Here is a 24,094-nt window from a genome sequence, read left to right on the forward strand (position 1 = left end):
TTTTTTCCTATTCAAAGTTGGATCATGAGGAGAACAGGATGGTGCTCCAATAATATTAATCTGGCAACAAAAATATGTAAAGTTGGAAAGGGGAAGCAGTTAAGAGGTTGCTGCCATCCTCCATCGGGGAGGTACTAACGTCCTGAGCTATGGCAAGGACCAGGGACGTGAAAGGGATGATGCTGTGCTATGGAGAAAACAGCAGTGCCGGTAATCGGGCGGGAAGACATAAAAGGACTGATGGCCAGGAGTCAGAAAGCTGAACACAAACAGAAGGAGAACCACATTTGGGATGAGAAAAAAAATGGCATTTTGAACCTACTGTGTCTGAGGAGTTTCAGACTCATCAGTTTGCCCTGGGCTATAGTGAGACAGAATGGAAAGAGGAGCTGACCTATGTGAAAAGGGTAAAAGGCAGTGATATTCAAAATAAGCAGAGTGAGTTTTGTTGTTTTGGTTTTTTTAAATCACTGCAGTATTTTTCAGTGGATCTAACTCAGTGCAACAATCACAGCATCTCATTTCTCAAAAACAGGGTAGGGAACCTACCCATATTTTAAAAAACACTATTGCTCTTGGTACCATACCATGTACAAAATGAGTTCACAAACCTGACGAGGATTCACAGACTGAAAGGTAAGCCCTATTAATCTGGAGATCTTCATATCAGAATTATGAAAACACTCACAAATAGAAAATGACATCATTTTAAACAGTGAACAATAATAAAGGCCTTTCTATAAGTTTATAACAAATAACCAGAATTTATTACCGCCACCCATTACACAAGGAAAATCTTACTAAGATAATGATCAGTTGGCCCTGCTCTAATGGGATTAGGGTAAATGGAAATTTTTTATAGTCTAAAGCAAAGAGGATTTAGAATATTATGACCTTGATAATCAGCTCAAAGCATTAACTATCACTGGGTACCCTTTGTGAGAATGTGTCAATCTCTTTTCCTTAGCCTTTTCAAATTGATTTTTTAAAAAATGCATTATAAAAAAGAAGTTGGTCTAACCATCTACCAAAAGAAACAGGTGTTAAGTTTTCGGGGCCATACATTTCTAAAAGTTGAAAATAATAAACACTTAAGAAGAAAGTCTGATGGCATAAGCTTGGCACATAGTGCCCGACAAATTTAATAAAATGATTCAAAGAACTACATAGAAGGGATATCTTGTAATATATAACTTGGTTCTGCTCTTAATGGACTCTAGGACAGTCATGACAAATTCATGGGTCTTCTACCATGACAAATTCAAGGGTCACTTCATTGTCATCTTACCTGACCTCTGAGCAGCATGTGGCATAAACACTCTCCTTCTTTGACATGTCTTCTCTTGGCTCGCCTGACACCACCCTTTGGTTTTCCTCCTACCTCACTGGCTCTGTCCCTTTTGTGCAGCCTCTAAATCCTGGTGTCCATAGGACTTTATCCTGGGCCCTTTATCATCTTGAGCTCCACACTCTCCTAAAATGATCTCATAGTGACCCCTGGCTTCAAATACTAACTTTACCTAAATGATCCCCAAATCCGTATGCCCAACCCTGACCACTCACTGGAATTTCAGATTTGCATACCTGACTACCACCTGCCATTTACACATGGACATTTAGTATTTCATTTTTAGCATGTGTAAAACAGAACTCCTGATTTCTCCCCACGCTTCTCCCTCCAAAAAGTTGCTCCCTGAGAAGAGGGAATGCTACATGTTGAGAGCCAACAACAGTGCTTGACTAGAATAGGCACTATGTTGAAAGAAAACCCTAATCACAATGCCCCCTCAGACTGTGGTTAACAAACGCTGCATCATATAAACATTAACAAATGGAAAGATAGGGGCGCCTGGGTGGCTCAGTGGTTAAGCATCTGCCTTCGGTTCAGAGCGTGATCCCAGGGGCCTGGAATTGAACCCCGCATTGGGCTCCCTTCTTCCTCTCCCACTCCCCCTGCTTGTGTTCCCTCTCTCGCTGGCTGTCTCTGTCAAATAAATAGATAAAATCTTTAAACAAACAAACAAATGGAAAGATAGCAATTAAAACATACTACCTTTTCTATAAAAAGAGAGGGCGAGGAGCAGGCAGTATTATCCAAAGTTCTAGTAAATGGTAGGTCTTACACTATAGACTCAAGAGGACTCATAGTTTCTGCCTGAATTCCTAGACTCTATCTTTGTCCCTTTCCAGGCAATCAGGTGCTCTAGTGTTTTGACTCAAGCCAAAGTTCCCAAGTGTGGGGGGAGCCCAGCAGGATTCTGAAGCACAATACAGGGCATGTATCCAAGAGGACGTGAAAACAGACTCCCAGGGTCAAATCCAGTAGTCTGAGAACTTCACGGGCAACAGAGAAATAAAACAGGACCACACCAGGGCATGGAGTAGAGCCCGTAAATGACCTGAACAATGAACATGCAGATCCTGTTAGACTTCGGTTTAAATAATACTGGGTCATGCCCACAGCGTGGCAGGGTACAGAAGATATGCAATCCATTCTTTAGGCCCCAGAGAAGGATCTTTCCAGATTCCCAAACTCTTCCTGCCATGTCATTGCTTACAGCCTGTGTTCCCTAGCTCATGATAAATTCCAAGCTCTTCCGACTAGCATGTAGGCCCTTTAATATTCAAGTCCTAACTCTTCAGCCTCATCTCCTGCTACACTCCAGCAATACACATGACATACCTTCCTAACAGATTCCAAGCTTTTCACTCTCCTTGTGCCTTTGTAAATGTTATTTTCCACCTGTCTGTTAAATTTCTTTCCATCTTCTAAACTTCAGGAATTTGTGCCTTCTTAGAATCATTAAACTTTCATTAAAGCTCCAAATGAAAATTGGGTTTTCCACCCTGCCAAATCACGTCTTCTTCCTGGACACGCTGCTAGACGGTTTCTCAGCCTTCCCTACAGTTTGAGGTCACCATGGCATTAAGCCCTCGATGGACAGTCAGGCCAGGGGTCCCCAACCGAACCGGACATCTTCATCAGTATAACGTAGAAAGAAGCCTTTTTAAAAATAGTGGGTCCCAATTCCACAGCTTGTTTCACTTAGTCTGAGGTGGGGCCCAGGGGTCGAGTGGTTTATAAAGCTCCTTGGGTCATTCTAATGTGCAGCCAGGGTAGGTGCTAAAGAAATCTGTGCAAACTATCCTATTAAATTAAAATACTGTCATCCACATGCTCACATTATGCTGTATACGTACACTCAGGAACATACTTTTTAACTATACCATTACATTTTCTTTATAGATGTCTCCTCACTACATGCAAATACCTTCAAGGAACCAAATCTTGTCATTTTTGCATTTTCCCTTGCTGACATTTTTAAATAGCTCATTTTAATCTTGATAGAATATTTTCATGAAAAATCATGAAAAAGATACAATTACTTATTATACTTGAAACAGTATATCCATATGATCCTTTTCATTAAGAGTTGAGAGCAGGTCTTAAAGTACATTAGCAAAAATACTCCCCGCCCCCTGGCCCCCACTATTACTACTGCAAAGATGCCTCATCTCTGAAGACTTCTGTTCTCTTATTTAAAAAATGGGGGTGCCTGAGTGGCTCAGTTAAGCATCTGCGTTCGGTTTAGTCATGATCCCCCTCATCTGCTTCTCCCTCTCCCTGTCCTTCTGTGTGCACGCACTCTCTCTCTCAAATAAATAAATCTTTTTAAAAAATTAAAAAATGGAAAAGTTGGAAAATCCCCTACTTTCTATAGGCTAGATCTGGGTAAAGAAAAATCTAAAAATAAATGCAAGGAATATCTGAAGGTAGCCTGTATTTGTGATCTCATCTGATTTGGGAAAAAACAAAAAATTTTAGGAGAAATGTTACTTAGGTATATTCTTATGTAGTTCTCCTACATATAGGCCAAAGGTATAAAACAAAATAATGCATAGTCAAACGAAACAAAACTTATTGATAAAACCTATAATTTTATATGTTAAAATTGTATTCACAAGAATTTTTAATTTTTAGAGAAGAAATTGATTCAATATTACAAATCAGATATCTAAATTCATTTAAATGAAATCCGAGTCATCTAATTTATATCATGACACATTCATTTAAAAAATTGAACATGTGGGGCACCTGGGTGGCTCAGATGGTTAAGCGTCTGTCTTGGGTTCAGGTCATGATCTCAGAGTCCTGGGATCGAGTCCCACATCGGGCTCCTTGCTCAGTGGGGAGTCTGCTTATCCCTCTCTCTCTGCCCCTGCCACTGCTCGTGCACACTCTATCTCAATTAAATAAAATCTTTAAAAAAAAAAAGTGAACATGTATATAAGTATTATGGCCATTCCAATTATTAATTCTAGAATTTCAAAAATCAGACACTATAAAATCAACTCATTCTTCAGGTCTGAAGTTTCTTCTTGCTGTATCCTAAAACATAATTGCCACTTCATGACATTTACTCAAATATTTTCCTCAAGCATTCTGAGCTTTAAAATTACCTAGATTTGAAAAATATAACCTGTCATTTCTACAGCTTTATTTTCTTATTTTGAAAAGGATCTTTGTTATCAAATTTAACTGCCTCTGTAGGGTGTGCTTTATTTCTGCCAAAATTGACAAGTTATGTTAAATAAAAAGTATTAGCAAATCACACACTACTAGTTGAGGGAAAAAAAAGAGGTGAAAGGCAGATAGCAACTTCCCCTGACCATTCTCATTTCTGCTGCTTCTATTTTCCTTTGACGGCCTTAATGCAGGTCTTCCAAGGGAGGACTCATAGTGAGAGGGGCAAGAAACACAGAAACTGCCTAGATTTGCTGATTTCTTTAAAACTCTTAAACTCAAAGTCCTTAAACTTCAAAGCTAAAATTCCTAGAGAAAGGGTATCATAAACCTATTTTAATTTTTTTCTTATTGGAGGGAGTGAGCAAGCCGCCTACGCACGTGCTGGGGGTGGGGAAGGGCAGAGAGGGAGGGAGAACCAGACCCCCGCCCCCCACTCTGAGCAGGGAGCCTGATGCAGGGCTCCCTCCCAGGACCCTGAGATCATGACGGAACCAAAGGCAGACGCTTAATGGACTGAGCCACCCAGGTGCCCCTTGAACAATACTTTTTAACCATTTGCAAATTATTCCTGCTTATCTCTTAAAATATGCAACAGTTCTGTAGTAGCACTCAGAGTTCTTGTAGTCTTCCGAATATAAGCAGTTTGTGTGGAGGGATATTTAGAGGAAGATTTCAGTTAACTTTGCTTTGACTCTTGGGTAGATATGGGTGGGTCACTTTCTTCAGTTAATGGAATGAGATTATGAAAGATGAATGAAGGTAGCCTTGGGCAGAAAAGATGAGGATTCAGACAGCTGTCAAATTCAGTTACTAATTCTCTTAAAATACAAATTAAGCAGAGGAGGAGAGTTACTGTTGATACAGTTCTATGTACCCCACCACGCACTCTGGTCATGTAGGACTGGATCTCTCTCCAGTTTGCAAGACCGTTAACCTCCATCTGCTAACTGCTATCTCAAACCACAGCCCCGTCTCTTCCTCATACTCCAGCAGCAACAAAGACTTGCAGTTCCCCAAGTGCCAATGCTGTTTTGGATACCTGACATGTGCTCATCCCTCCTCTTAGAATACTTCAGCATCTTATTCTGGTGTCTTCATGACACTCCTCCAGTCTGCGTTTCCAACCTCAAGAACACAGAGCCAGGAACTCACCACACCACTGTGGCATCTACAACGGCTTTTTTTTTTCCTTTTAAAATAAATCTAGCAAATACAAGGTCTTGTCTCTGTGTTCCTATCATTCAACACACTGCTTGGCACATAATTTCTTATAACTCCTTGTACATGATTATGGAGACTGAGTTAACTAATTGCCTTGAACATACTGTATTACCCTTTGTTACATTTTAAAAAATACGTGAAAAAAATTTAACTTAAGATTATAAAATACATACCTTTAATTTCAACTTGTTTCTTTACAGCTGTAACTATTTCCTTGAAAGTCACTACATTTCCTTAAGATTATTCTGAGATTAATTTTTGCACTAACAGATTGCTTTTCTTTCAATCTTGTTACTTTACTGTACTTCTAATAGTCTGGTTCAAGTAAATCATGGCTAACAATTTCAGATTCTTATATTGTTATGTTGCTCATTTTAGAATGAGCTCCTTCCTTCTCTACCCAATACTTTGTTCTGTAAATGTGCAGCAATACAAACATATGACTCTCAAACCAAAGTGTGACAGGCAGTTTTACTAGCACAATAGCTAGTCTATGAAATATCTGGATTGTTCTTATTCTTTATTTTTTGGTAAGATGTACTAATTTTTTCTTCAATTATCCCTCGTTTTATAATTTAATTGTGATATCCTCTACATTCATGTTTTACTTTTAAGCCTTAATTTTAGTAATTACTAAGTTCCTAGCTCTAATCAAAAGTAATGTAACCACCTATGCTTCTTTAGAAGACGGCTTCCTGTTTTTCCATTCCTGACTCTGATCCTACAGTTCTGGGATGAGGTTATAACCACATGAAGCTCCCGTTGGCATCAGGCTGTGCTCTGGCACCGCTCCCTTCACATTCCAGTTTTTCCTTTCTTACGTAGGAGGGATTATAGGGCTGTTGCCACCCTGCACATCTTAGCAGAACAGTTCTCTACTAAGAGTGTCTGACCCTGAAGCAAGTACACATCTGTGAGATTTCCTAGGGGACCACTACCAGCAAAAAACAAGGGGCCAGCTAAGAGTAAACAAACACAGAAGAGTTACAGTTAGTAAGTCTCAAAGCCTTTCCTGAGATGTCAAGAAAGTGGAGTAAGTTTCACTGACCTATACCTGGAACCAAGTTCCAACAGCTCAGATGGCTTTAAGGTCTTTCTCTACTCCTCCAACCACTGCTCCACTAATTCCTCTTCTCTGGCTATTCCTTTCCTATAATGGGCAGTCTGTTGTCTATGTTTTCTATCACCTTTTCTTTCGAAACCTCTGTTAAAAGACAATGGAAGAACAAAGATACACACGTGCCCCTGAGAAAGAAAGAATCTCAGCTGTTTTCATCCATTTTCATTATTTCATTGATTTCATAAAATGATTGTTACTCCAAAGTAAAGCTTTTCCTTTATTTATACAAGTATTTCTCTAATTTCTTCCCCAAGTCTATCAAAGAAATAATCCTTAATCCTTCTCAAATCTCAGAACCAAAGGAACTGCAGTTTGAGCTCAGACCTGTAAAGACATTGGAAGTCATCACTCCCATTCTTAAAATAAAGTGCTAAACAACCTGAAAATCAATTACTTTTCTGGGACTTGTCAGAAAACTGAGGTTGCAGGGCAAACCACTAACCCAACACCTGGAGGCACAATCAAAACCAGAGAGTTATAATACCCGCAGAAGTCAGCGGAGACCATAAAGAGTAGGACTACTTACCTGACAAGTAATTTGGACAAATTACTGGAAGCTGAGTGCAGAGAGTGAGAAACTCCTGGGGCTACAGTCAGAAGGGGGCTCCCACACACTACAGTAATCCCGCCAAGTGCTCACTGTAGGGATCCAAGAAAGATCCCCATGGGGACTTGGCAGGAAGGGGGGAAAGAAAAGCCACTGTTAAACCTCCCACATTCTCTTACCTAACAAAGGGGTTGGACTTTGCCAATCATTAATAATTGTCCCTGCTGGAAAGAGAAAAGGCTACCCTCCACAGTCTTTTGCAGCCTTCTGATCTCTTCTACTGGGAAAAACAACACCGGAGTGAATAGGAGGCACAACTTCAAGGAAACAGCCTGGGGATGCTTTAAGCAAGGAAGGGAATGAGGCACGTGGTGCAGAGGGAAGCCATACTCCTTGACAAGGGACAGAAATACCTGTGAAGGCTACAGCTCCAAGACATAGGCCTACTCAACATCTGAGATGCAGTCAGACTGTATAACAGACTCTACTTCCCCAACACTCTACACCACAACACCAACACAGCTCCAGTGTGGCAGCGGAGAAGCTGTAAGACTCTTTCTGAAGATGAATACTTCGGAAAGCCTTAAGTCAAAAGACAAAGACAATAGTAGAAGAATTTGAAGCTTCTTGGAGCTACAAACATTACAGTAAACAAACACAGCCTACCTTCCAGTCAGATGAATGTAAATCTTCACACTAAAGGCAAATATACCTCAGTTCTTATTATCTGATACAATAGGCCTGGCTTTCAGCAAAAACTTACAAAACATGCCAAAGGAGAAAAAGAAACACAGACTGGAGAGACAAAGCAAGTATCCCAATGGGATTCAGTGGTGACAGAGATGTTACAGTTATCCAAAAAAAAAAAAAAAAAAAAAAAAAAAGGAGTTTAAATAGCATATTAATAAATTAAGGGCTCTAATGGAAATAGTTAAAAACATGCAAGAACAGACTGGTAATGTGAACAAAGAGATGGGAACTCTAAGAAAGACTCAAAGGGAAGTGCTAGAGGTCAGTAACACAGAAACAACAGAGCCTTTGATGGGCTCATCAGCAGACCTGAGGATTTTGAGGAAGAGTCAGTGAACTTGAAGAAAGGTCAACATAAACTTCCCGATCTCAAATGCAGGGAGAAAAAAACTTAAAAAAAAGGAAACAACAAAAACAACATCCCATAACTATGGGACAATATCAAATAGGGGTGACACAAACATAACTGGACTATCAGAAGGAGGTGAGAATGAGACAGAAGGAAAATCTGAAGTAATCACGGCCAAGAATTTTCCAAACTGAATGACAGACACCAGCTCACAGATCCAGAAATCTCAGACAATGCCAAGCAAGAGAATCATAAAGCCTATCCCCAGGCATATCATATTCAAACTCAGTAAAGTAAGACAAAGAGAAAATACTGAAGTCAGAACACAGGAGCTTCAAGCTTCTCATCAGAAATCACGCAAGCAAAAAAGATGTGAATTGAAACCTTCAGAGTGTTGAAAGAGAAAACAAAACAAAACAAATGCTCACTGATAGTCCTATATCCAGTGAAATTACCCTTTAAACATGAAGGAAAAACAGACTTCCTCAAACAAAAACTGAAGAACTCATCACAGTCATCCTGCCTTGCAAGAGGTGTGAAAAGAAGTTTTTCAGAAAGATAAGGAAAATGACACCAGTCAAAAACTTGGGTCTACATAAAGAGTGTCCAGAGAGAAAATGAAGGTAAAATATAAAATTTTTTATTTTTCTTGTTTTCTTATTCTTAAGGTCTAAAAATTAACTATTTAAAGCAATAATAGTAACAATATACTAGATGATAAAAAACATCAGGGTAATGAAGGACAGAAATATCGGTGAAATAAATGACAGATGTCACAAAGCATGGGAGGGAGGAATTGGGAATTCTCTATTATAGGACAGCTGTACTACACTTGAAGCCTTAGAGTGTTATTTGAATATGGACTTTAATATTTTAAAATGCAGTTTGTAAACCCTAGAGCCACCACTAAACAACCCCTAAACAAGTTTTAAAAAAAAGAAACCAAAAGACAGGTAGTACATCACAGGAAAATCCCATAAAATGGAATCACATAAAATGCTCAATTCAAATGAGAGAAGGCAGAACTGGGTAGGGAAGGGGACAAAGAACAAATGCAAGGAAGGAAGTGACAACACTAAAACTGCAGAACTCCAGCCAACTATATCACTTTAATATCAATAGTCTAAACATAGTCATTAAAAGACAGAGAATGTCCAAGTGGATTAAAAAGAAAAAAACAAAAACCAAGAGGCAATTCTATGCTGTCTACAAGAAACCCACTTGAAACATAAGGAATCAGATAGATTGATAGTAAACAAAGACACCAGGCTAACTAATCAAAAGAAAGCTGGAGTAGCCACATTAGTTTAAGACAAAGCAGACTTCAGAAAAAAGAAAATTATCAGGGAAAGAGAGATTTTAGAAAATGATAAAGGAGTTAATTATATAAAAAGATGTAACATTGTTGCTATTAAAAAAAAAAAACCTGATAGGTCCACTGAGAGGATGTTATGACCCTGTAACACCCAGTGTAAATTTCAATACATTTGTAATAATTCATTTTAGAGGTCCATCTGCTCTACTAGACTTCAACATATGGAGATAAGGAGAACTAATGTCTTCATTTGCTCAGCTTGGTTTCCCCAACACCCAGCAAGTCAAAAACTTGAATAAATACTCAATAAATACCTACCAAATGTGTGAATCTGATTTCACCAAGTTACGCTCATCAATATTTAATTGTATGAGTTACTCTTTCATTAAAAATACAAATCCCCAGTTGCATTAATCTTTTAAAACAGAAGATTTTGGTTTTACAGTCATCTTCCACTATTATCAAGTAACTACCTGGTTTAATAACAGTGAAAACAATAATGATGAATGCATGAATTGTTCACAGGCTTAAGATGCCACATTGCTTTACTATTAACTGTCAAGTTATTCATTTGAAGTAATTCACAAGTTAGTAATGCAAAGCAAATGCTACACATAGAATGCAGAAATTAAGATTTGTGAAAAGATTAAAAATAAATGTAAATGTATGTACATTATAGAAGTGTAACTCTAAAGCATGAATTTCAAAATGCCTAAATTTTGTCTATTTAAATTGTATATTAGGGCATAGTTAAATAATTTATACGACTAAAATAAACAAAATGCAAATATGAAATGAATATATTAGACAAATCATAGGGCCCAAAGATGAAAGATGTGGAACATGATATTTTATTCAATTTGTCCTATGTATGATTTGAATAACAACTGAAGAGAAAAAAATACTTTTTATTTGGTCATCTCTAAATTATGTAGTTCAGCAACATTTTCATTCATTTCTATCTGGCTGAGTTAAAGAAATTCTTAAGTTTCAACTCCATAGAACTCAGAAAACCAGCATAACTTTATGAAAAAATTTTTTTGCATTCAGAAATACTTGTTTATTATAAATTGCCCAGCTTTTTTTTTAGATAACAGATGATTTTCATTTCATTATTTGGGGCATGCCCCTTAAATGACCAATAGGTAAAAATCTAATGTCCTAACAAGGCACATGGGAATGATTATTTACAGGATAGAATGTACTGATATTCTTCTCCCCCTATCAAATAATTCTTTCAAAGTTTCTTTCAAATACCACTACTCAATTTATCAAAATTTATTTTTACTCAACTTTTCAGGCAAAGTGATTATAAAACGTACAGTTTCATAGGATTGTAAGTATTTCATGTTCAATCTGAGCCAGGTGGAGGAATGGGAAATATGGACCACTTACCTGACATGCATTATAAAGGAGTTGGTGTTCTAGTTTTTTAATACCTAGAATCTGCTGAAACATCTCATAGAGTTGTTCCTTGCTCAGAATAAGTTCAGACACAGCACTTAGGGCCATTCTATTGGATTGTTTGCACATGTCCTCTTCACCTCTGTAAATGGCATCATATTTGGCTATCCATGAACTGAGCACTGTCTCTTTGCTCAAGCCATCAATTTCTGGCAGACTCCGCACACGTTTTTCTATGTTTTTCTTAAACACCTCTCTGAAGTCATTAGCAGAACATCCTCCACTCTGAACCATTCTGGCCACTCGATCACTCTTCAGAAAAACCTAGAAAACACAAAAAAACACAAAAAACCCATTTACAATTAGGCAGGAACACTAACATTCCTTGCTTTTAACAATCCAGCCAGAATTATGACACCAAATATTCTACGATGACTCAAAATGTTTTATAACACATGGTAACTAATGACGTAAAGAAGGACCCCATCCTTCTAAAATGAAGAAATATTTACAGGAGGCAGTAATGAAAGCTGAGAAACCATAAGATGAGCCAACCTGAACTACACGCATCCTTACCTGAAGGTCATGGGCATCTCTGCAACTGAATCCTGTCAGAGTTAAGCAGGTAACTGGAGATGTAAACTCAACTTATTTATCTGTACTTTAGAGTTCTGGCTAGTTTTTCAACAGGGAGGGGGTTCCCAATGATTTGAGTGAGAATCTGAAGGCCAATAGCGTGGTATCCAAGTCAATACCCAGCATGTATAACTTAATCAAACCTGCTCCATAGCTGGGGGGTTAGGGTGCAACCATCCCCATCCTTGATTTCACCAGTCCCCCGATTTCTTGCACATGTCTCACAGCTGCTGAGAGTGGATGACAGAAAAGCAAAATGTGTAAAAAATGTCTAGATGTTCCCTAATACCAGGTAATAACATACAAAGACAACCAGAGAGAGAGAGAGAGATTCATGAAATGGATAGGAAAAGATAGGTAATAAGGTCTTACTGTGCAAAACGTCAGAATTGGCCTTAAACCTCTCCTTTCTTCTAAGTTACTGACCCAAATGTCAACAAATATCACTGAAGATTCATTAAATATCTATTCCATCATCAATAGTCCTAAGAATCCTCTATGAAGCAGTAAGACTGCTTGTATTCCTGTTTTTCCTATAATGACAAAAAATTCTTCCAAAAGAGCCGGTAGGATTATTCAGTGCAGTCTGCATGATTTATATCTGTTAAGCTTATGAAACAAAAATCAGTGTCAACTTTTACCCTAAGAACAGACTTAGAATAATGGTACTCTAAGTTAGGACCCCTACTTGGACTAGACTATTACTAGGTCTGTCTGGCATGTGGGTAAGCATCACACGTGTTCCGTAAAGTGGCTTCACTGGTCCCACTGACCGTCACCTGACTCCAAACCTTTCCCCAATGTTTGATTTCTCCCCTTTTAGAGTCATTCACACAGAATGTTATTTCCTCTCTTTGCTCAATGGCCAAAGGATTCCTGAGTCCCAAACATTTTGACTAATACACTGAAATAGGGGTTGTAAATTCTATATTAGGCAAATATTTAACACATACACACAATGTTTCTTCTCTCTTTACCAGCTGTGCTTCATCACTATAGAAAATACTTTATTTTATTTATTTATTTATTTATTTATTTATTTATTTATTTATTTATTTATTTATTTTGACAGAGAGCCAGCCGGTGAGAGAGGGAACACAAACAGGGAGAGTGGGAGAGGAAGAAGCAGGCTCCCTGTGGAGCAGGGAGCCCGATGTGGAGCTCGATCCCAGGACCCCGGGATCACGCCCTGAGCCGAAGGCAGACGCTTAACGACTGAGCCGCCCAGGAGTCCCTAGAAAAGGCTTACTGTTTTGAAGCTGAAACTAATTTTTAAGAGACAAGTATAAGAATAATGCCTTTATGATCACAGCTTTGTAGTACAGCTCGAAATCCGGCATTTTGATGCCCCCAGCTTTGTTTTTCCTTTTCAACAGTTCCTTGGTGATTCGGGGCCTTTTCTGGTTCCACACAAATTTAAGGACTATTTGTTCCAGTTCTTTGAAAAATCTCATCAGTATTTTGATCGGGATAGCATTGAAAGTGTAGATTGCTCTGGGTAGCATGGACATTTTAACTATGTTAATTCTTCCGATCCATGAGCATGGAATGTTTTTCCATCTTTTTGTGTCTTCCTCAATGTCTTTCAAGAGTGATTTATAGTTTCTAGAATATAGATCCTTTATGTCTCTGGTTAAGTTAATTCCAAGGTAACGTATGGTTTTTGGTGCTATTGTAAATGGGATGGATTCCCTAATTTCTCTTTCTTCAGTCTCATTATTCGTGTATAGAAATGCAACTGATTTCTGAGCATTGATTTTGTATCCTGCCACGTTACTGAATTGCTCTATAACTTCTAGTAGTTTGGGGGTGGAGTCTTTTGGGTTTTCCATATAAAGTATCATGTCATCTGCGAAGAGAGACAGTTTGACTTCTTCTTTGCCGATTTGGATACCTTTTATCCCTTTTTGCTGTCTGATTGCTGTTGCAAGGACTTCTAGTACTATGTTGAGTAATAGTGGTGAGAGTGGGCATCCTTGTCGTGTTCCTGATCTTAAGGGAAAGGCTTTCAGCTTTTCCCCATTGAGAATGATATTTGCTGTAGGCTTTTCATAGATGGTTTTTATGAGATTGAGGAATGTACCCTCTATCCCTACACTCTGAAGGGTTTTAATCAGGAAAGGATGCTGTATTTTGTCAAATGCTTTTTCTGCATCAATTGAGAGGATCACATGGTTCTTGACTCTTTTCTTGTTGATATGATCTATCACATATGATCGATTTGCGAATGTTGAACCACGCTTGCATCCCAGGGATGAATCTTACTTGGTCATGATGGATAATCCTTTTAATGTTCTGTTGGATTCTATTAGCCAGGATCTTGTTGAGGATTTTGGCGTCCATATTCATTAGGGAAATCGGTCTGTAATTCTCCTTTTGGATGGGGTCTTTGCCTGGTTTGGGGATCAAGGTAATATTGGCCTCATAGAATGAGTTTGGTAGCTTCCTTCTGTTTCTGTTTTTTGAAATAGCTTTCGGAGAATAGGTATTATTTCTTCTTTGAATGTTTGGTAGAATTCTCCAGGAAAACCATCCGGGCCTGGTGTTTTGTCTATTCTGTTCCATTGGTCTACGTGTCTGTTTTTGTGATAGCACGGTACTGGCACAAAAACAGACACATAGACCAATGGAACAGAATAGAGAACCCAGAAATGGATCCTCAGCTCTTTGGGCAACTAATCTTTGATAAAGCAGGAAAAAACATCCAGTGGAAAAAAGACAGTCTCTTCAATAAATCGTGCTGGGAAAATTGGACAGCTACATGCAAAAGAATGAAACTTGACCAATCTCTCACACCATACACAAAGATAAACTCCAAATGGATGAAAGACCTCGATCTGAGACAGGAATCCATCAAAATCCTAGAGGAGAACATAGGCAGCAACCTCTACGACATCAGCCAAAGCAACCTTTTTCATGACACATCTCCAAAGGCAAGAGAAACAAAAGATAAAATGAACTTATGGGGCTTCATCAAGATAAAAAGCTTCTGCACAGCCAAGGAAACAGTCAAAAAAACTAAGAGGCAGCCCACGGAATGGGAGAATATATTTGCAAATGATGCTACAGATAAAAGACTGGTACCCAAGATCTACAAAGAACTTCTTAAACTCAATACGCGAGAAACAAAGAAACAAATCTTAAAATGGGCAGAAGATATGAACAGACACTTTTCCAATGAAGACATACAAATGGCTAACAGACACATGAAAAAATGTTCAAAATCATTAGCCATCAGGGAAATTCAAATCAAAACCACACTAAGATACCACCTTACGCCAGTTAGAATGGCAAAAATTGACAAGGCAAGAAACAACAATTGTTGGAGAGGATGTGGAGAAAGGGGATCCCTCCTACATTGTTGGTGGGAATGCAAGTTGGTACAGCCACTGTGGAAAACAGTGTGGAGGTCCCTTAAAAAGTTAAAAATTGAGTTACCCTATGACCCAGCCATTGCACTACTGGGTATTTACCCCAAAGATACAGACGTAGTGAAGAGAAGGGCCATAGGCACCCCAATGTTCATAGCAGCATTGTCCACAATAGCTAAATCGTGGAAGGAACCAAGATGCCCTTCAACAGATGCCTGGATTAAGAAGTTGTGGTCCATATATACAATGGAATATTACTCAGCTATCAGAAAGAACGAGTTCTCAACATTTGCTGCAACATGGACGGCACTGGAGGAAATAATGCTAAGTGAAATAAGTCAAGCAGAGAAAGACAATTATCATATGATTTCTCTCATCTATGGAACATAAGAACTAGGAAGATCGGTAGGGGAAGAAAGGGATAAAGAAAGGGGGGTAATCAGAAGGGGGAATGAAGCATGAGAGACTATGGACTATGAGAAACAAACTGAGGGCTTCAGAGGGGAGGGGGGTGGGGGAATGGGATAGAGTGGTGATGGGTAGTAAGGAGGGCACGTATTGCATGGTGCACTGGGTGTTATACGCAACTAATGAATCATCGAACTTTACATCAGAAACCAGGGATGTACTGTATGGTGACTAACATAATAAAAAAAAACATTAAAATAAAAAAAAGAATAATGCCTTTACTTAATGCAGATCAACAAAAATAAAGATACTTTGATAATGTTCAATAATGTACTTTGTCCAAGAATATCATTAACTACTTCGGGACACATTAAGGGTGCCTTCATCTCCTTTGTCACCCTCACCTCATTGTACAACTTTCACTGGGAACTAAAATTCAAGATAGATTATATATACACACATGTATTTTTTTTAATTCCTATGAGACTTCTGTATTGTTAAATGGGAACATATGGAAGGTCAGGAGTCAAAGTAACCAATTTGTTACTTTTCTGTGCTACCCTCCCAGTACCCTGCCTGTGTCAGCACAACTTTACAAAGTGTTGGAGGGACAGTGGAGGAAGAAGGGCTCTCTTCTTACACCTGCAGGCATGTGGCACGCACGCACAGCTGGGCAGCTTCTCCCCAGCCCGAGGATGGCTTCCTAATGCACCATCCCCACTGGCAGATCCCCAGTGAGTTCTGCAGTGCCGCACCTCAGAAGGCATGCAGTAGGACATGCCACATCTTCTCCAATGAGGTCTGGATCCCAGGCTCTGAGATGTGGGGAGCAGGACCCTCTTCCAGATTTGTTCCTTCCCTGGATGCTGTGCTCCTTATATCTACTATTCCTATATTCTCCAGTTCCCTTACCTATTGCAACCAATCTCTCACTGATTAAATTTTCCCTGCTCAGGGGTGTGGTTTCAGTCTCCAGACTGCACCTGATACAGAAATATAAGTAACATTTTTTTTCTACGGGAGAGTATTTAGTGTGAAGACAAACAACTTTTAAAAATTTGGTAATTGCATACGAAGCTGGAACAGCAAGATATGTTTAATGTGCAATATAAATACCTTAATGTTGGCTTCAGAAAAAGCTTTTAATTACTTGGTATCTAATACTTTAAGTTGGCAGGGATTTTTATTTTTTCTCAACTTCTGCCTAACTCAGTGCTCAATTCTACCAAGTAACCCAACAACGTTTTTTGAGGCAAGGATAATAGTAAGTCTTTGCTGGAGTCTTAATTCCCCTATAAAACCCTACCTAAAGCCATACTAACTCACTCAAATTACGTGTTAAAATGGTTACTTATTAAGTAACCATGTGTCAGGTCTTTTGCTAAGTATTAAGGGGACAGAAGAGTGAATGGGTCAGAGATCCTGTCCTCAAAGCTCACACAACCAGAGAGAGACAGGATAAATAATACAGCAAGAGCAAGAATGGCAGGCTATGCAAGGGGAGGAAAGAAAAGGAACTTATGAACTCCATAGTCTGGGGTCAAGGTTGAGGACAAAGGAGGCACAAAACAAAGACAGGGATTCGTGATTCAAATAACCTGTGGGTTGAAAGGGAAAAGGGAGAAATCACATTTCAGGAAAACAAAAGAACAGAAGTAAAAAGCAGAGAGGCATAAATAGCATGGCCTTTTGAGGGCAATGTGAGAACTTTTATACCGCAGGAGCATTAAATTTAAGGGTTAAATTTAAGGGAGCAAAAGTTGTGCCAAGCAGACCAACAGAGACCAGATGGCAAATTGCACTGTGTGCCGAGCAAGGGATCTGAGCTCTCTCTGATAACTGAGAGTCAGTTATGGCTGGGCAACGCGGGTACTAACATCCTGAGAAACTAGAGTCACACGAAAACTGATGGCAGCATCAAGGGTAGATGATAGCCAACCAGAACAGAGACTGGGATATCAGTTATCCACAGGTACAGCAGACCAGGTGAAAATACAAAGGGTTTGGATCTAGGGCAAAGGCTAGAGAACTAGGGACAGGCAAGAGGGAGTTAGAAGACAGAATTAACGTATGTTGGTGATTTACAGAATGCAGAAAGGCAGGAAAAATTCGATGATTTTTTAAAACTGGGTGCCTAGATTCCATTAATCAAAGAGCAAACGAATACAGATGGAACAACAAACATATTTGTGTGTGTGTGGTATTTGTGTAAGGTGGTGGGTGTGTGGGAGGTCAGGGATTATTAGCTTAGTTTTGGTAGAGGTCAGCTCTGAAGACAAAGCAAACTAAAAACGGAGTCAAGAACAAAACTAAGACAGACCTATGTTTAAATGGTTGGCAAAAGAACTCAACCCAAGAGGGGCTGGTAGTGTCAGAGAAGTAGAAGGCAAAATACCATATTAGCTATCAAGAGGGGAGATCATCTCAAGAGAAAGAGAATCAAATGCCACAAGAGAAATCAACTAAATTAAGAATAGACTGTTATCTCCAGAGGTCACCTTTGGCAGAAATTTCCTGGTGTGGAAGAGAGTGGGAGCCCATCTGCAGGAGAGGAAAGAGGACGAGTTGCAAAAATTAAGACAGCAAACAAACTATTCTTTTAGGAAGCACGAATAAAAAAGGAAATGAGAGAGTGGAAAGCAAGAAGCTGGGAAACTACATTTAGGCAATGAGGGAGACAAGTCAGGAAAGAGAGGTAGTTTAAGGTACGGATGACAAAGTAATGACTGTGTGCCTCTCCTGAGATTAGTTTACAAAAGACGGGTGCTCTCCCTCTCCCATTGCTTACGCTGGGGGCAGCAAGCTGCTAGGACGCAGAGACACACCCTCCATGAACTAGGTCGCCAAGAACCACATAAGTGGGCTGGACAGCAAATTCTTTAGTCCCAGTGGAGCCGTGAGTTCATGGCAGTCTCAGCCAACAGCTAGACTGCAACTTCACGCGAGACCCGAAGCAGAAACATCAGCTAAAAGCTATGCCCTGATTCCTAACGCTGAGGTACTGTGAGAGGACATGTACATAGTATCATTTTTAAGCTGCTAAATTCTGGGATCATTTGTTTTCAGCAATACCTAATACATTCATATACCCACACGGCATACTCTTACCTCATGTGGGTCTCCGTTATATCATTTTCTGACAGAGGTCCCCCCACCCCCACCCCATGCCTATTCGTCATTCTTACCCGTTCGTCTTGCTCTAGTTTTCTTCTCAGCACATGGCACCAGATATGTATCTGTCTCCCCAAAATAGTATGTACCACCAGAGCAGACACTTGGTTTTGGGTGCCTCGGAATCCAGTGCCTAATACAGAGCCTGCTCTGTAATTAGAGCTGAATAAAGATTTGTTGAGGTGAGGACTATCTATAGACACTGAATTCTCCAAGGCTAAAGAAGGGGATTAGATAAGCAACTCGCCCACAGCTTTCCAGAGCTATGGATGCCTGTGTGAGAGAGATACACACTAAAAAACTGAACGCAGAAGATGTGGTATGGCTAGCAGGAATGCACTCCAGAAGGCAAGAGAGACTTTGCATGAGGAAGGAAAAGCAATGATCTGAAAGCAGGAGTAAGTAACGGTCCTCCGCTGATCCCAGGTGTAGAGAAAGGAAGACCTACCATCATAAGGTGGCTGCTTTTCTCTTCTGTGTTCTCCTTTAGGACTCCGTGCTGACCAGCATCAGTTAGGTCTGGCTTACTCCACCTTGCACATGCTCCCAATTCTGACACCGTCACCAAGTGTGATCCACCAAAAGCTCCTCGTATCACTCAAGCTTCATACATGGCTCTCTCATACCAACCCACAGGTCTCCGTACTTGTAAGCTTAGAGTGCCAGTGGAACAAATCTCATAATGGAACGCATGACTTTTGCTTTTGTTTGCTCTGCCTATCTGCTTTAGCGAACATCAGATACCTACTACTTTCCCTTGAGACCAGGAAACCATTCTCAACTCCTCCATCTCCTCCATGTTTATTTCCCAACTTACAACTTATCACTAAACCCTGCTGATTCTACCAGCTCCTAAATTCCTCTCAGATCATCTCTGCCAACAAGAGTTCTTCATGCTCCTCACTGTCTCAACTGGCTAAGAGCAACAGCCTCTTAAATAACCTTCCTGTCTCAGAAGTTTTCCTGAAAGCCACTCAACTCTCATTTCCCCGACTTTTTCCCTTTAGTAGTATCAAACTAGTATTTTTTTTTAATATCTTGTCATTTCAATCCTTCTCTAGCTTACAAATTCTTCACTGACTTTCCACCAAAATTGTCACCAAGGTCCTACTTCAAATATCTCCAAACCACCACTCTGGCTTCATCACTAGGCATTCTTTCTCACTCATTTTCCATGCTCCAGCTCCACTGGTCTTCTTTCCAAAACTTCACACTGTCCATCTCACCATCATCTGATTATCTTAGTAATGCTTCAGAACCCTACTCCGTTGACTCTTCTTTAGGGATTCCTTCCCCAATTGCCTTGAATTAGCCTGATCCTGTGTTGTTTGTATGCAATCCTAGTACCCGTTTTCCCCTTTAAAGTACTTATCACTTTGTTATTGTGATAATTAAGTGAAGGTTCTAGTGCCATTTTATTTTTACTCACTAAAGAGTAAGTTCCATGAAGCCAAAGATGGTTTCATTCTCCACTGTATCTGTAGTACCTACCACCAGTCCGAGTACTAAGAGCAAGCACTTAGAAAATATCCATGGAATGAGCAAATGGGGAGGGAATGAATGGTATGGACGGTTATTTCCCCCATCCATGCACTTGTTTAACTTCAATTAACCACTAAGGTTTATAGATTTTTATTTATATGCTTAACCTAAGACATGGACCTTGTCCACATGAATAGGAGAGGGAGAGACATCTCGGAAGGAAGCGTGAGTAATGTCACAGAGGAAAGTAAAACTAGTTTTGTGAAGAAAATGTATATTGTTTAAAAACATAATGCCTAAATGACAATCTGCTGTAACTGCAGAACAGTTTTGAAAGATTTTTCAGGTATTATAAGTTATGAAACTAACAATGATGGACTTAGTCCCAGTAGATATAAATCATCTTAATCTTGTATCCTTTCACAGTAATAATTGTTAAGTTAAAGGCAGATAAAGTGTGGCCATATAAAGAGGCTGGCCCTATAAGTTGGTGTCCAAGCCTTGGGTGCACATATACCAGCTTTCTGTTGTAAGCCCCAGGAACAGAGATTCTGTCTGGGGTACATCTAGGGCACCATATTGGTCCTGAAGCAGCCATGGGAATTCTGTTTACTGACAAACTCACTGATGAGCAGGTATTCTGTCTCCTTACAGCTCTTCACATATTATCTCCTTTTGTCCCCACAATCACCCTGTGCAGTCTTTATCTTTTTCTTTTATAGATTAAGTGACTGAAGCTGTGAAGTGAAGTGACTGGCCTAAGGTCACATATTGGAACAGAGACTAATGGAATCCAAAAGCAGCATTACTTATTTTTCTCTCTCACTCCTCCCACACCTATCAATGGTTCACCCCTGGTGGCCTTATATTCTGACTGGTAATTCCACAGATGTTGGCCAGCACCCATCAGTGACCTTTATGTGAAAATGCCACTGAACACCCAACCAATTTAGCGTGGGAGTTATGAAAGGGACATCAAAAAACTCTAACATGGCATGTAGTCCCATTTTTTTCCCGTTTTAGCGAGTTGTATTTTGTACTGGGGCCCGCTGAGCACCACCAATGGTGCTTTCCATTCATCTGCTCTGTTTATATACTAAAAGCGCCATAGAATATCTTGAAGTCATGGTGAATAACAAAATTGAAATGTGATGACTACAACAGAAAACTATCTGCTAAAGGTAAGTCTGCTCAGCTGTCCAAATAAAACTTCACATACACTTTTCCACGGAAGCACTTATTGTTCACGTGTTACTTTTGATCTGATCCATGCATTGCTTCTTTTCTTCCGGATTGTATAATGACAAGAAAAACATTATCTGCTTGCCAGATCATTGTGGCTCTCCATGAGATGGTTCCTGGGAAGGCTGCCAGCATGCGTTCAACCAGAAAAACACGGAGAAAGTACAAGAGCCCCACTTATAAGAGATGCCTTTTTTCTCCTTAATAATGCCAACTACTAATAATTCCCATAATGTATGCTGTGCATACAGAAACAATGGCTGTTTTTAAAACTATTTTTCAGGTGTTACCAATTCATGAAAGCCTTTTAACAGTGATAAATTTAGTCCCAGGACATGCCAATTTCTCATTTTCCACTATCAACACCAGTATTTATCGGCTCACTTCACATGCCCCAAGCCAGTCATTAGGTTCCCTCCCTATCGACATTGTATTGTGTCACTACCTTCATCCATCCAGGGCTCTTTCAAGCTGCCTTTCCGGTATTCCCTTCCACCTCTCTGGTGAACATATTTTCTGTTCCAATAAAGGGGCACGCCTGTTTAGCACAACACTTGAAAAGTTTCCTCCCCCATACCTCACCCATTTGTTTCATAAATATGTTACCAAAACATACTATGTGCTAGGCAACGTGCTCAGTGTTGGGAATGTACTAGTGAGCCGAAGACATGAGTTCGCTACCTTCACAGGACTTACACTGGAGGAAAACAGATAATTACACAAACTAAAATGACTGCAGCTTAGTGAATACTATGGGAAATTTCTGGAGCCATGAGAGTTTGTAACCAAGTTCTGAACCCATTTGAGGTCACAGAGGCGTCTCTGAAGAGGTGAGTGGAGATATGAAAATGGAGAGGAATTCATTTGGAAATGTGGGGAAGACCAAGGGATAGTGGATGGGGGAACACAGCTGGTCTAAGTGGGCTTGAAAAGGTCCTTGGGCTTTAGCGAAGGGACTGAGGATCCAGCGGAAGGAAAAGATGCGAGAGAGGAGGGACAGGATTCATAAGCCTTGGAAGGTACCTGGTTTTTATCTCAAGAACATGGAACGCTTTCCAAACATTAAAGTCAGAGTCACGTGATTAAAACAGCAGTTTGAAAAAAGCTAGACTATATTCTAGGGTTTTACATATATTAACCTTCACAACACAAAGTAGGTGCTTGCATCTATTCTGAAGGCAAAGGGAGGGAAGAAAAAAGAAAAAAAAAAATAGGAGAGGGGGGAAAAGAAACATGCCAGAGATCCCCTAACCAGGAATGGAAGAGTGAAAATTTAAGCCCAGACAGTCTCACCTGAGAGCCCTCCTCTTACCCGCTGTACAATCCAATTTGGGGTTTACCAACTTACCGTTCATTAAACTGGCAACAGATTGGAGCGGATGAAGAGAATAAGGAGGTAAAATTTTCTCCTGTGACTCTCTACCTCCTTTGTGAAGCTTCTCACTGCTTGATACCATTTCTTTATTCGGAGCCTTCAGGGAGGCGCTCCCCACCCTCTCTGAAGGGATCAGACGTACCTGTCCTCACACAGCAGCTCGTTCTGTACAGCATCACTGTATTTCTCCCCTGCTCAGGCTGTGAGCTTCGCTAGACCTACACCTTTAAAGCCTCTGTAAGGTCTGATTTCAATACTCAAATTTTAAAGGAAATCATTAGGTCCTTTTAGAAGTAATGGACTTTGGAAAGTTACCGAATCCAAAAGGTAGTGTTTTGACCCCCGTGGGATGTAGTTTTCCCTGATTCAGTGTAAATTAATGTAGACTGCCAAGTAATTTCAGTAAAGTTAAATTTATTCAATATTAAAAAAATCATAGGTTCAACAAGTCACTTATTTATAATACAATGTTAATAAATTGTGGGTTAATTTTTTCTTATTGTGGTTAATGAACTTCTTTGGCAAAAAATAGAAAATCTATACTTGACCTTGGTGTTCACTGATCCTCGAATTCCAAAGGTTTGGAAACCAATGATTTAACAAGTCCCATTCCCTTATCAAATGTAAAAAAAAAATGATAAAACTGATAGCAAACAACCTCTTATTTAAAAAATAAATTAGGTAAGTGATACCTTTAGACCTCTATCTTTAAACTAGAAAGCAGGTGCTCTCAAATGACCCATCCTTATAATTAACACCCTTAGAGCAAATCTAAACCCTCTAAATTACTAAAATCTTGTTGCATTGCCTTGTGATCCAATTGAGAAGAGTTTATATTCAAATAAACATAAATGTGATCTGCAACATATGAAACTATTTTTTGAAGAGATATATGCATTCTATTCCTATCATCGTATCAATATTATGAAGTTTTTAGAAAGTTGTTTTTTTTTTTTTTAAATCTAATACCAGCTAACAGCAGATCCTTTAGTTTTCTTCATAGGTATTTTCCAACTCAATGATTTCCTTAAACTTCCCTAAGCCACTGGCACACTTTCCTTAACCCTGTAACAATAGACTCTGAAACTGAAAAAGTTACTAAGCCACTCTAAGGACAAACACACAGAGAGAAGCAAGATCACTGGGCACCAGCTGGGCTTCCAATTCCGAGACTG

At 39.6% G+C, this 24,094-nt stretch overlaps 1 protein-coding gene across 10 annotated transcripts in view; it reads right to left on the bottom strand.

The window, feature by feature from the left end:
- CADPS2 (calcium dependent secretion activator 2) overlaps positions 1-24,094 on the bottom strand; it is a 513,662-nt gene that overhangs the window by 309,140 nt on the left and 180,428 nt on the right. For all 10 annotated transcript variants that reach the window (XM_044387950.3, XM_044387934.3, XM_044387928.3 and 7 more), the window contains exon 3: positions 11,226-11,558. In XM_044387950.3, the coding sequence (XP_044243885.1) occupies positions 11,226-11,558 (333 nt within the window). The remainder of the gene's footprint in view (positions 1-11,225; positions 11,559-24,094) is intronic.

Source organism: Ursus arctos, unplaced genomic scaffold, assembly GCF_023065955.2.
Source record: "Ursus arctos isolate Adak ecotype North America unplaced genomic scaffold, UrsArc2.0 scaffold_3, whole genome shotgun sequence".
NCBI classification, from domain to species: Eukaryota; Metazoa; Chordata; class Mammalia; order Carnivora; family Ursidae; genus Ursus; species Ursus arctos.